The 13,080-nt window shown below is 39.7% G+C and overlaps 1 protein-coding gene across 2 annotated transcripts in view; it reads right to left on the minus strand.

Moving 5' to 3' along the window:
- Positions 1–854: 854 nt before the first annotated feature.
- Positions 855–13,080, minus strand: part of LOC141270512 (uncharacterized) — a 44,398-nt gene continuing 32,172 nt past the window's right edge. The window contains exons 7-12 of one of the 2 annotated variants that reach the window (XM_073680531.1): positions 11,711–11,817; positions 11,402–11,581; positions 11,196–11,319; positions 11,015–11,112; positions 10,726–10,816; positions 855–2,272 (exon numbers count right to left, since the gene is read on the minus strand). In XM_073680531.1, coding sequence (XP_073536632.1) covers positions 1,395–2,272; positions 10,726–10,816; positions 11,015–11,112; positions 11,196–11,319; positions 11,402–11,581; positions 11,711–11,817 — 1,478 coding nt within the window. In that variant the 3' untranslated portion in view covers positions 855–1,394. Of the gene's footprint in view, positions 2,276–10,725; positions 10,817–11,014; positions 11,113–11,195; positions 11,320–11,401; positions 11,582–11,710; positions 11,818–13,080 lie in introns of both variants that reach the window. The other variant, XM_073680530.1, reaches the window with a different exon arrangement.

Here is a 13,080-nt window from a genome sequence, read left to right on the forward strand (position 1 = left end):
TTTACTTTTATTGCAGGAGATCGTTGGCTTCAGCTGGAATGGGCGTGATGGTAAGTATGGTTTAATTTAGAACAATAAAGAATTGTGTCTTTATTTCAATTAAAGGACTTTATTCTGGGTGTGTGTGGTTTTTTTTTAACTTTGACTATGGGGTTAGTAATGGGGGTGTCTTATAGACGCCTTTCCATTACTAACCTGGGCTTGATGTCAGCTGGCATTATAAGCCGACATCAACCCCAGCCCTATTACCCCACTGCCACCGCTACAGGGCAGTGGGAAGAGCGAGGCTACGTGCCAGAATTGGCACATCCTAAGGATGCGCCATTTCTGGGGCGGCTGACGGCTGGTGTTTCTAGCCTGGGAGGGGGCCAATATTCATGGCACCCTTCCTGGGCTATTAATATCAGCCCCCAGCTGTCTGCCTAGCCTTTGCTAGCTATTAAAATAGGAGGGACCCCACGTCATTTTTTTTGGGGTCCCCCATTTTAATAGCTAGTAAAGGCTAGGTATTCAGCTGGGGGCTGATATTAGTAGCCTGCGAAGCTCCGTGGGTATTACCCCCTTCCCAGGCTTCAAACATCTGCCCCAGCTGTCTGCTTATCCTCCGCTAGAGCCTAAAATTACGGGGAACCCCACGCCAATTTTTTTCTTTAATAAATCCTTTATTTTAATGCTAAATGACAAGTACAGTAATCAACACTATCACTGTACTTCTTATATATGTGACTGACATGTTTCTATCTACCTAATCTATGTGTGATTCTCTATTCTTTCTATTCTAAATTGTCGGGTACCGCTGCTGAATTGCCGGCTGGCTTTTTTAAAGAGACGGTGCATGAAAACACTGTTACTTTTTTTAATAAATCCTTTACACTAAATGACAAGTACAGTAAGCAACACTATCACTGTACTTCTTATATATGTGACTGACATGTTTCTATCTATCTAATCTATGTGTGATGTTCTATTCTTTCTGTTCTAAATTGTCGGGTACCGGTGTATGCCGCTGCTGAATTCCCGGCTTTTCATGTAATACATTCTACATTATTCTTAGTTGTTTTCCCTCATGTAGAATTAACCTACAAGGAAAGAAAGGGTTTATTTTTATTCCGATATTTGTGTCCCATTGACTTGCATTGGTTTCCGGTATCGGAATCGGCGATATCCGATACTTTTTGGGTATCGGTCCGATGCAATCCGATCCGATATTTCCCGATATCGGAAGGTATCGCTCAACACTACTCCTGATTTTTATTCAGAATTGATTTTTGAGAACAAGATTTTCCACATCATAACATGAATATGGCTTCTCTCTAGTAAGAATTTTCTGGTGTGCAGCAACATGTGATTTTTTGTTACATTTTTTTCCTGCAATCCAAGCATGAAAATGTCTTCTAACCTGTGTGACTTCTTTGATGTGCATCTAAATTTGCCTTCTGTTTAAAAGATTTATCACATTCTGAACATGAAAATAGTTTGTTTCCTGTGTGAATTCTCTGATGTCGTAAAAGAACTGATTTCAGGCTAAAACATTTCCCACATTCTGAACATGAAAAAGGCTTCTCCCCTGTGTGACTTCTCTGATGTTCAACAAGATGTGATTTCAATTTATAGCATTTCCCACATTCTGAACATGAATACGGTCTCTCTCCTGTGTGAATTTTCAGATGCATAACCAAACCAGATTTGTGGGCAAAAAGTTTTCCACATTCAGAACATGAATATGGCTTCTCTCCTGTGTGAACTCTCTGATGTGAAGCAAGATTTGATTTCTGAGTAAAACATTTCCCACATTCTGAGCATGAAAATGGCTTCTCCCCTGTGTGACTTCTTTGATGTGCCACTAAAACGGTCTTCTGTTTAAAAGATTTACCACATTCTGAACAGGAATATGGCCTCTCCCCTGTGTGAATTTGCTGATGTGTCACAAGATTGGATTTATTTTTGAAGCACTTCCCACAATCTGAACATGAATATGGCTTTTCATCTGTGTGAATTATTTGATGTGACACAAGTTGGGATTTATGGTTGAAGCATTTCCCACATTCTGAACATGAATAGGGCTTAATTCCTGCATGAACTCTTTGATTCACAATCTGTGGTAAATATAGGACCAACAGAAAAGGAGAAGATGATAGATCTTTGCTTTGTAGGGTTGAGTTTTCATATGGGATAATGGCATGCTGTTCATTTGCATCTGGTGTGATTCCATGATCACTTGCTTTAAAATCTGAAGATTTCTGATGTCCTTCTTGGCTCCAAGCATAGTCACCTGCTAAGAATAAACTCACTTTTATAAAGGTTTTCATAAGAAATACAAGTCATGTAGTCAGGTGTCTATTAATTAACTGATGAAGGCAGCTGTGACCGATCACAATTTAACAAACAAAGAAGATTTAGACTTTTTATTTTATTCAGCATCCTAAAAAGTTTCAATCTGCCTATCACCACCCCATTTTGCAGCTGCGGAAACGCATTAAAAAGCATGGTAGAAGGTCTGCAATGTTCCGCAATGATAATCCGCATGTGCTGTGCACATGCTGAGGAAATTTCCACTGCGGATTATCATTGCAGAAAAAAACGCAGCACTACCAATTATTTTGCGGAAATGCTGCGTTTTCGCCACCATTGACTTGCATTAGAACGCGCCAATACCGCAAGACTGCATCTGTACTTGCGTAATTGGCGCGTTCTAATGTGCGGATGGTACCCGGGTGTAGAGGAGAGGAGAGTCTCCTCCACACCCAGGTACCATTAAAAAATCTGTAAAAAAATAATAAAATAAAAAATAAATGTATACTTACCTTCTGGCGGCCCGCGCTGCGCTCCTACTTGCTTCCCGGCACTTCACAGTGGATTGAAGGACCTGCGCTGACGTCAGAGTCATGTGACGGGTCACGCGATGCTGACGTCGGCAGGTCTTTCAATCCACTGCTGCCGGCAGCCGGGACAGAGCGAAACAAGCCAGCGCAGGCCATCGGAGAGTAAGTATATATTTATTTTTTTAGTTTTAACCACTTTCTCGGTCACAGTATATAAATCCATGCCGGTTGCATGGATTTATATAGTGTGACCTAGTTGTCACAAGCACTTTCCAAGTGATGCTAATCGCTTGGAAAGTGCTTGTCAATCTGCATGCGGAAATGTCAGTGAATAACGCTCCATTTCCGCTTGTCCCTGGCAGGAAAACGCATGTACAATAAGCATGCGTTTTTTTCTGCCAGGGAGATGCAGAAACGCTCAGGAAAAAATCATGAGCATTTCTGCATTGTGGGCACATAGCCTTACTTGGTTTGTCGGTTTCACATCTTCCCAGACAGCTACACTTTAGCATAGAGCAGAGAAAGCCGAAGCCGGTTTTCACCTTCCTAACCAGGCCAACTTTTTGAATTCTGACCAGTGTGATTCTGAGATTGTTTTTTCGTGACAATGTACTTCATGATAGTGGTAAAATTTATTTGATGTGACTTAGGTTTATTTGTTAAAAAAAAAATCGGAAATTTGGCGAACATTTGAACATTTTGCAATTTTCAAACTTAATTTTTATGCCCTTATATTAAAGAGTCCTGTCACACAAAATAGTTAATAAATAACATTTCCCACATGTCTACTATCAGCACAATTTTGGAAACATTTTTTTTTGTTTTGTTAGGGAGCTATAAGGGTTAAAAGTTGATCAGCGATTTCTAATTTTTCCAACAAAATTTACAAAACCATTCATTTTTTTTAGGGACCACATCACATTTGAAGTGACATTTTATGACAGAAAATAAGCAAAAGTGACACCATTGTAAAAACTGCACCCCTCAGCGTGCTCAAAACCACATTCAAGAAGTTTATTAACACTTCAGGTGCTTCACAGGAATTAATGGAATGTGGAAGGAAAAAATAAACATTTCACTTTTTTTCACAAAAATTTTAACTTTAGACCCAATTTTTTTTACTTTCACAAGGGTATCAGGAGAAAATGAATGCCAACATTAGTTGTACAATTTTTCTTGAGCAAATCGATACCCAATATGTGGGGGAAAAGCACTGTTTTGGCACACAGCATGGCCAATAAGGGAACGAGCACCATTTGGCTTTTTGAATGTAAAATTTGATAGCATTATTAGCGGACGGCATGTCACGTTTGGAGAGCCACTGATCTGCCTAAACAGTGGAACCCCCCCACAAGTGACACCATTCTGGAAACTAGACCCCCTCAGGGAACTTGTATGGATGTGTAATGACCACATTGACACAATTAACCTCCAGGTGTTTCACAGAAGTTTAGAATGTTGAGCCATGAAAATAGAAAAAAAATCTCATTTTTCCCACACAAATGTTTATAGCCCCATATTTTGCATTTTCACAACGGTAACAGGAGAAATTGCAACATGAAATATGTACACGGATACCCCATATGTGGGGGAAAACTACTGTTTGGGCGCACGCCAGGGCTCAGAGGTGAAGGAGCATCATTGACTTTTTGAATGTAAAATTTGCTGGAATAATTAGCGGATGTGATGTCGCATTTGGAGAGCCCCTGATGTGTCTAAACAGTGGAAACCCCCACAAGTGACACATTTCTGGAAACTAGACCCCGTCAGGAAACTTGTATGGATGTGTAATGAGAACATTGAACCTCCAGGTGCTTCACAGAAGTTTATAATGTTGAGCCATGAAAATAAAAAAAATATATATCACATTTTTCCCACAAGAATGTTTCTTTAGTCCCAAATTTAGCATTTTCACAAGGGTAACAGGAACAAATGGACCCAAATATTTGTTGTGCAATTTCTCTTGAATATGCAGATACCCCATATGTGGTTGAAAACTACTTTTGAGGGATAGTGCAAAGCTCAGAAGAGAAGAAGTGCCATATTGGAGTTCACATTTTGCTGGACTGGTTTGAGAGTGCCATGTCACATTGGTAGAGCAACTGAGGTGCCAGATCAGCTGAAATCCCTCTTTTTATGAACTACACCTCTCAATTAATTCATCTACGGGATCATATTGACATCACAGGTGTGTCATAGCATTTTATACCACTGGGAAGTGAAGAAAATATTATTACATTTTTACCACCAAAATTTTGTTTTCGCCCCAGATTTTACATTTTCACACTGGGAAATGGGTTAAAAATGGCACCAAAATTTGTCCCACAATTTCTGCTTAATGTAGAAATACCCCATATGTGGCTGTGCAGTACTGTGCAGCCATATGGCGAGACTCGGGAGGGACGGAGCGCTTTTTGCATCCAGAAGCCCAGATTTTCCTAGAATAGTTTGCAAACTCCATATACAGAGCTCCTATGTCCTAGAAGAGCAGAATCCCCCTCAAGTGACCCAATTTTGGAAATTATACCCCTTTTGTGAATTTATCTACAGGTGTAGTGACAATTTTGACTTCATGGGTGTTTTCCAGAAACAAGCAGCAGGAGATTTGGCTAAGTGAAGATTGCAAACTGCCATTGCAGTGACCAGTACATTATGCCCAGCTCTTGCTTCTGGAGACATGCTCCCGTAAATTAGGTGGGCTGTCATCGCTACAGGAATGCCAAACATGTGGGGTTAACCAGTGGGACAGTTTTATAGGTCGGGTCGTTCTGGATGCAGCGATACCAAATATGTTTACTTCTTTTGTTTATTTTTTTCACAGATAAATGTATTTATTGGATTAATATATATATATTTTTTTACTGTTTTACATTGTCCCACTATGGGTATCGTGTCCTGACAATGAATCCGATGTCAGGAAACTTAAGTCTTGTTTATTACACAGATCTTGTGTTGAACTCTGTTTATTGTTCCTATTGTTTGGTAACAGCACCATCTGCTGGCAATTTAATGTATATACTTTACTTTCAGTCTGAAAAGTATTGTGGGAGGTTCCTTAGGCATTCTGGGATTTTGAAATGCATTCTGGTCTTATTATGACTCTGTGAGGGAACCAGCAGCCATTTCCTGCATTCTCCGGGAGAGATACCATACCACTCTTGCTCTGTCTTGTTCTTTGCATACAGCCTGTTCTAGCATAGTTGGTGAGTCAATGTTCAATGTTGCTGCAAGCATGTTAATGTAGTAGATAGGTAATCACTACCTCGTATTAATACCTCATGTACTGCATTGCAGAATATCTGTATCCATGTATTGTACAGTTACCATGTTCTGAATACCCTGTTTTTATACCCCATAGTTTCACCCTTTCCTGTCCATCTCCAATTAAATAAAAGAAGGCTACAAGTTCACAGCCTCTCCTTTTCTTAAAAAAAACAGGGGGTTTAGCTACATGTCTCACTGCACATCATGCTATTCTGTGAGGACAATATAATGTGACATGAACTTTCCCTGCCCTGATTGCTGATCTAATATTCTGCAATGTTTCTGCAATGCAGAGCATCAGATCAGCATCTGACAGGCAGGGAAGAGGCGTCTCTCTGAGCAGTCACTGGCAGCCACCTTCCTGAAGGACCCTGTGGTCATCTTGGGACCGGGGGTCACTATGGAGACCATCAGCACAACGCGATCGCATCGCGACGTGCTGATGGAAGCACAGAGGGAGCTCACTCCATCTGCCATGTCGCTGTCACTTGACAGCAGCAGCACAGGGGTTAAACGCCTGCGATCAGTGCTAGCACCGATCATGGGCGTAGCTGTGGGGTGTCAGCGCTCACATAGAGCTGACACTCGCAATCAATCGTGGCGATGCTCAGCACGAGCGATTGCGGCACTGTGTGTGTGAGGCGGACGAAGGCCTCTCTGTCCGAAACGCACGTCGGGGCTGTGCCGCAATCTCCCCCTTTTTGGATCCAGCAATCAGGTATGGTCAATTTTCAATCAGTCTCCTCTCCCTCCACAATGCATGAACACTATACAGCTACAATTTCACCACTGTTCAATCGTATATTTAGATGGGAGGGTAGATATTGACCATCATTCATTGTAGATGGTTGTGCATGGTGCCCGGTGACATGATATTTCATTTACCTGAAGTACTCTCTCTCTCTCTCTCTATATATATATTTTTGTCATATGCACTAGTTAGGCACCTTGTACTGCCATCACTGTCATATTTGCTAGATTGGCTCTGACACACCAGTTGCACTTGTTGTATACCAAGTTTTCTGTGGTCCAGTTCTATTATATTCATTGATTACATTGATGTTGTATCTGTACTATTTTGATTGCGGACAATCTTGTATTTGTATTACCACTATAACTATCCCGTCAATAAAGGTTTTTTACATAGCTAATGTCTAATTAATTTTTTGGACCTGACATTCGGTGGTTCTCCTTTCCTTGTGTTCTCATCCGAATGGTCTGCCATTCACTGTGTCCACATAGTACACAACTTTCAATTATATGGGATTTCATATTGACCAATGAGTCTCTTTTGAAATCTCCCATAGATGTGGATTTCCTTAGTGTATCTTATATGTATGTATATTTTGTAGGTGGTGAAACAAAATACTAGTGATGTATTGGAGTGTTCTTTTGTATGTTTGTTTTTTATGACTCCATAATTTTTTCCCTCTGCTTGGTCTGAAAAAAATTACCCTTACTGAGTACCACATTTTTCTTTTAGTGTTTCTTAAAGCCCTAAAGTTGACATTTGAAATGACTTTAGTTTTGTGCCATGTCTGTGATCTGCTTTTTTTTCAACAACATTAAACAACTGAATAAACATCCTCCGAGCCCGGTGATTCCATAATTTTTGCCAGGGGTTGTATATATGTGTATAAACCTCGACCATATTTGACTGTAGGTACTGTGTTCTTTTTCTTTGTATGCCTCATTCCGTTTTTGATAAACAGTAGAATGATGTGCTTTACCAAAAAGCTCCATCTTGATCTCCTCTCTCCATTAGATGCTTTCCCAGAAGGATTTTGGCTTTCTCACATACATTTTGGCAAACTGCAGTCTAAATTTTTTACATCTGTGTCAGAAGTACGGTTCTCCTGGGTCTCCTGCCATAGGTTTTCTTTTCATTCAAATGTCAATGGATAATTTACACTGACACTGATGCACCTTGAGCCTTCAGGACAGCTTAAATTTCTTTGGAACTTCATTGAGGCTGCTTATCCACCATTCGGACTGTCCTGCGTTGCAACTTTTCATCAATTTTTCTCTACCATCCACGTTCAGGGAGATTAGCTACAGTGGTTGTAAACATCTTGATTATGTTGAGCACCATGGAAAAAGGAAAACCATGATCTCTGGAGATGGACTTGTAACCTTGATATTGTTCAACAATTTTGGTTCTCAAGTCCTCAGACAGTTCTCTTCTGCTCTTTCTGTTCTCCATGCTTAGTGTGCCACACACAGAAACATAATGCAAAGATTAAGTCAACTTCTCTCCTTTTTATCTGGTTTCAGGTGTGATTTTCATTTTGCCCATACCTGTTACTTGCCACAGATGAATTTGAAAGAGCATCACATGCTTGAAACAAAGTTGTTTATCCACATTTTTGGATAGGTGCCAATAATTCTGTACATTTTTTGCGGTTGTTTGTAAAATTTTGTCCAATTTGCATTTTTTTCCCTGCTTTGTGTTGTTCCCATATAAGCAAAGGAAATAAATGTGTCTATACCAAAACATGTGTAATTGCAATAATTTTCTAAGAGAAATGCTTCATTTTTTGGAACAAATTTAAAAGGGTGCCAACACGTTCGGCCATGACTATATATGCTTGATTTCTTCTGCATATAGAGAAAAAAGCAGGTTAATTCTCAACTAAGAGACCCTTGGACAAAACCCAAGAAAGTCCAGGTTTGGTCTAACAAAAGACACTGGCTATTAAATTGTAGAAAAAAAGAGAGTTCAATTAGATTTTCTGAACTTGTTAAATCAACACTAAAAACAGGCATGAAGGATCAGTATAATGATGGCACCATAAGTCAAGTGAACAAATGAACTTTGTAAGCTTAACATAACAAGGACCAAATTAAGTTTCCAAAGAGGGACGTCAGGCCCAACAGCTCCATTTGGTCTAAAATCAACCAGATTATCAAGTGATGGACAACATACTTGGGCTTAAATGAGGCCCCTTAATGTAAAGATGTGAACATTATAGAAACCATATTCTAGTGGCAATAACAGAAAAACATATTCCTATCTTTAGCAATGTACAAAATAGCTTTGAGAACCCTCTGTGGATTAGATATATCCACTAGAACATCATGGTATCAAGTATAGCTTGAAAACTCAGATATGCCGAACTGGTTACAGATATCAAAAGATCGAAAGCGCCCCTAGGATTTTACGCTTAACTCATTCCCTGACAGATAATCCAACATAAATGGACAAATAAATATAAAAAATATCTTCACTATTCTGTTGTTGTAGTATCTGCTTCTCTTTCCAGTGTGTCTCATAAAGGCACAATCTTCTAAGTCCTCATGGAAAAAAATTAAATGGTGCTTTACAGCCTAAAACCACCGTAGTTAATGAATTCTATCTAGGAGAACTTCTCACTGCTTCGCAGATCCAATGCACAAAAGTTCCCACATGAACAGAGTAAGAAAACCCGGACTGAGTTATTCGTTAATCTTCATCATGTTCATACATTCCTATAGAGAACATTCTTTCTTATGGAAGTAATGACTGCTAATAATACACTACATCCATGATGATTGGTAAAGAAAAAAAATGAAATGCTTGACAGATCAGTCTTCTGGCGATAAGAGGGAGAAACCAAGATGATATTCATTACAAATATTAGTGAATAGCGAAAAATTACTGATCGGATAGAAAAATTTTAAGAACAACACAACCCTTAGTCCATTTCTTCAAAAGAAGAAGTAACCCAGAAAGACAGACCTCATTTACTACTAGTTAAAAGGTCAACAATATACCTTATAAATGTTTGATGTGATGTAATAACCAGAACAGTCCTCCCTGACACCAAAGGTATTCATCTTGACCAGAAATAATCCTCAGACAGGAAAAACAATACTTTAATCCATCAACCGATTTGATGAGCCCATTTTTCGACTCCAACTGTTAGTAAACCATCAATATCCCAGTTAATCCTCCTAGTTTGGAGCTGTGATATGGATATGGTTGTGTTATGTCTGCATTAACTGGGACATTGATTGCTTGCCAACTTGGTGGCGATGAGCCCACTGTACAACTCCAAACTAGGAGGATTGACTTTGACGATTTACTGACCAAATGCCAACCAGACCATTTTACAACACCAGACTAGGAGGATTGACTGGACATACAGTGCTTTCATCTGAGTTACAGCAATATGCACATCCAACGAGGAGAAACAGACAGAAATTTTTTGGAATTTACCACATTTCCTGCAGGCATAAATATTACCAAAGCTAGAACTGACTGTACACCTTCATCAATGTCTGATAGAACCACAACAGACTACAAAAATAATCTAAAATTCAACCTTCACCGTGCTGAGTGGCACCAGGCTGCAAATAAAAACTATATATGAGTCTGAAGAGAGCTAATAAATATATAATCATAAAAGTGGTCAAAAGCCATCAGCTGATGGTGAAGAAAAAAGCCACATTCATGTAGAAAAATGTTATGTCCATATTCCATCTGTATTTTACATATATATTTTATTTGTGTTACCACCTATAGTGGAATCACATATTCATCCATATTAAACATTATTTTGGCTGAAGGAGAGAAAATATACAATAAAAAAGAACCGACAGACCACAAAGTGAATGAGAAGAATATGTGACTTCTCTGTATCTAGTGGTTATTACTCACCTGGGTAGTCATATGTAGGAATCTCCTCTTTACACCGCTCATCACCCCTCACACATGTCTCTGTAGTATTTATATGGGTCAAATCTTCACCCTGAAACAAATATTGTAAAAGTCACAGACAGATGGAGAAGTCACACCTATGATCAGCTCTAATTCTGCCATATCCATCGGTCTCGTTACACAAGTAGAAAACACATAATACTGGTGGATAAAACAAGACTGAGCACAAGACCTTCACAGCCGTCTACACATCATAGGGGAGATCTTTTGACACCTTCTCTCCATCTACCTGATGATCCTGAGGAACATTGGGATCTTCTTGTTTACAGTCCTGTGGAAGAACAGGATGGGAACATCTCTCTGGTGTTGTCCTCTTACTGGATAGATCTGGAGAAAACACATACAGGGACTGAATTCATTCTTTACATACAGATAATTATAGGCCGTGTGTATTTAGTCCTGTCTATTACCTGGTGATGTGAGGGGCTGGGGAACGTCCATCATGACATCCTTGTACAGATCTTTGTGTCCTTCTAAAAACTCCCACTCCTCCATGGAGAAATAGATGGCGATATCCAGACACCTTATAGGAACCTGACACATACAGTGATACCGTCATCCCCCTATCCCTTCATAGCGTTACTGTATAATGTCCCAGCATTCTCAGCAGTGTCACCTCTCCAGTCAGCAGCTCATTCATCTGGTAGGTGAGTTCTAGGATCTTCTGCTCATTGATGTCCTCGTGTATCAGGGGGTGAGGTGGAGGCACCGTGATTGGGCTCAGGGGTCTTCCCCATCCCTCAGACACAGGGTCCTGACAGCGCTCACTAGAGGTCTTCTTCACTACTGTGTAATCCTGGTTATGGAGAGACACATTAATAAATCTCACTACAGACATTTCCAGAGTCCTCACCTCTCCAGTTCTGTCCATCTGTTATTCCCATAGATAAGAATGATGTAATGTGACGTCATCAGAATCTCTCACCTCTCCAGTAAGCCGGAAGAGGATCTCTAGGGTGAGGTGTAATATCCTCTCTGCCATCTTGCCCCGGTCCATATCTATCCTTGACGGATCAGGGAAATTGTTTAAATCTAAATGGAAAGGAAAATTGAAGATGAGTCGGTGTAAAATACAAATCACATAAAATATACAATTACTAGAGTTATTATTGCTTTTTACTGGCATCACGAGGTTGAGCTCTTCATACATCTAGAGGTCAGACAGGGAACATCTATGTCTTTTCATTTGGGATCATGTGAGTTATAAATACATTCAGATATGTTTTTTTTCAGCTGTGACAATATAAAGATCGCAATTCTCAATAAAGAAAAAAATCCCTTTTCATTAAAAAGTGATAAAAAAAATCTTATGTTCTACCACAATAGCACAAATTAAAAAAAATAAAAAAAAAGCACAAACATTTTCTTTATCACTAAGGCACAATACAAGTCACTAAATAATTAAAATTAATCTTGTAAGATTTGAAAAGAAACGAGATGAAGAGTCTTTTGAGCCAGGATCCACCCAGCATCTGCTTTCTTGTCCTGAATTTCTTTTCTCCTCAGTATGACCAGTTTATTTCCACTGAGCGAATCTGCGTTCTGACGACTGACGGAAGTTCACAACCGTGTGATCGTAGTTTGCAGAAAATCAGTCTTTCTTGAAGACACCAAAACGGGAAGTAACAAGAGAGGTCACGGAAAGTATGGTGCAAGGATGAGATGTATGCAGATTGGCCAGAAACACTTTTCATGATGGTGTAAAAACTCCTGATGTCGCACTCTGACTTCAGTCACACAGACACTAAGGGGAAGATGGATCTGCTAATGTCAAACTCAAGATTTATCTACAGTGATAATAAAATTCCCTGGTGTCTTTAATGCAATGAGAAGGAAAAAAAAATCGCCTGGAAGCTGCGAGGAAGGGACAAGCCGAATCCAATAATAACCTTAAGGATGGTCTGTCCCCTTCATAAGGTTCATACAAGCAGGAGGTCACCCCTGACCTTTACAGATGCAAGTGGTGATGACACAATATTTAAAGTTAATCAATAATTTATTTATAAATACAATTTCCATATAAAAATCAGACATTATTCATGAAAGTCTAAAAATAATGAGGAGTGTTTTCTAACTGGATCCGGCTTGTCCCCTTTTTGAGGTGCCTGGATGATACCGCCTTCTACTTGTTTGTTTCCTTCCCTCTCATGGTGGGCTAGCGGCAGTGAGCATTGTGTGTGGGGCCAGCAGCAATCCGGGGGAGATGTCATGCTGAGTCCAGTGTTGTGCCTCAGGTGAGCACCACTCACATCATTCCAAAGCTTATCTATCTTATTGTTACACGCATGGAGCTTT

The sequence above is a fragment of the Phyllobates terribilis genome, unplaced genomic scaffold (assembly GCF_046119375.1).
Source record: "Phyllobates terribilis strain yellow unplaced genomic scaffold, ASM4611937v1 Scaffold_5__5_contigs__length_657084704, whole genome shotgun sequence".
NCBI lineage: Eukaryota > Metazoa > Chordata > Amphibia > Anura > Dendrobatidae > Phyllobates > Phyllobates terribilis.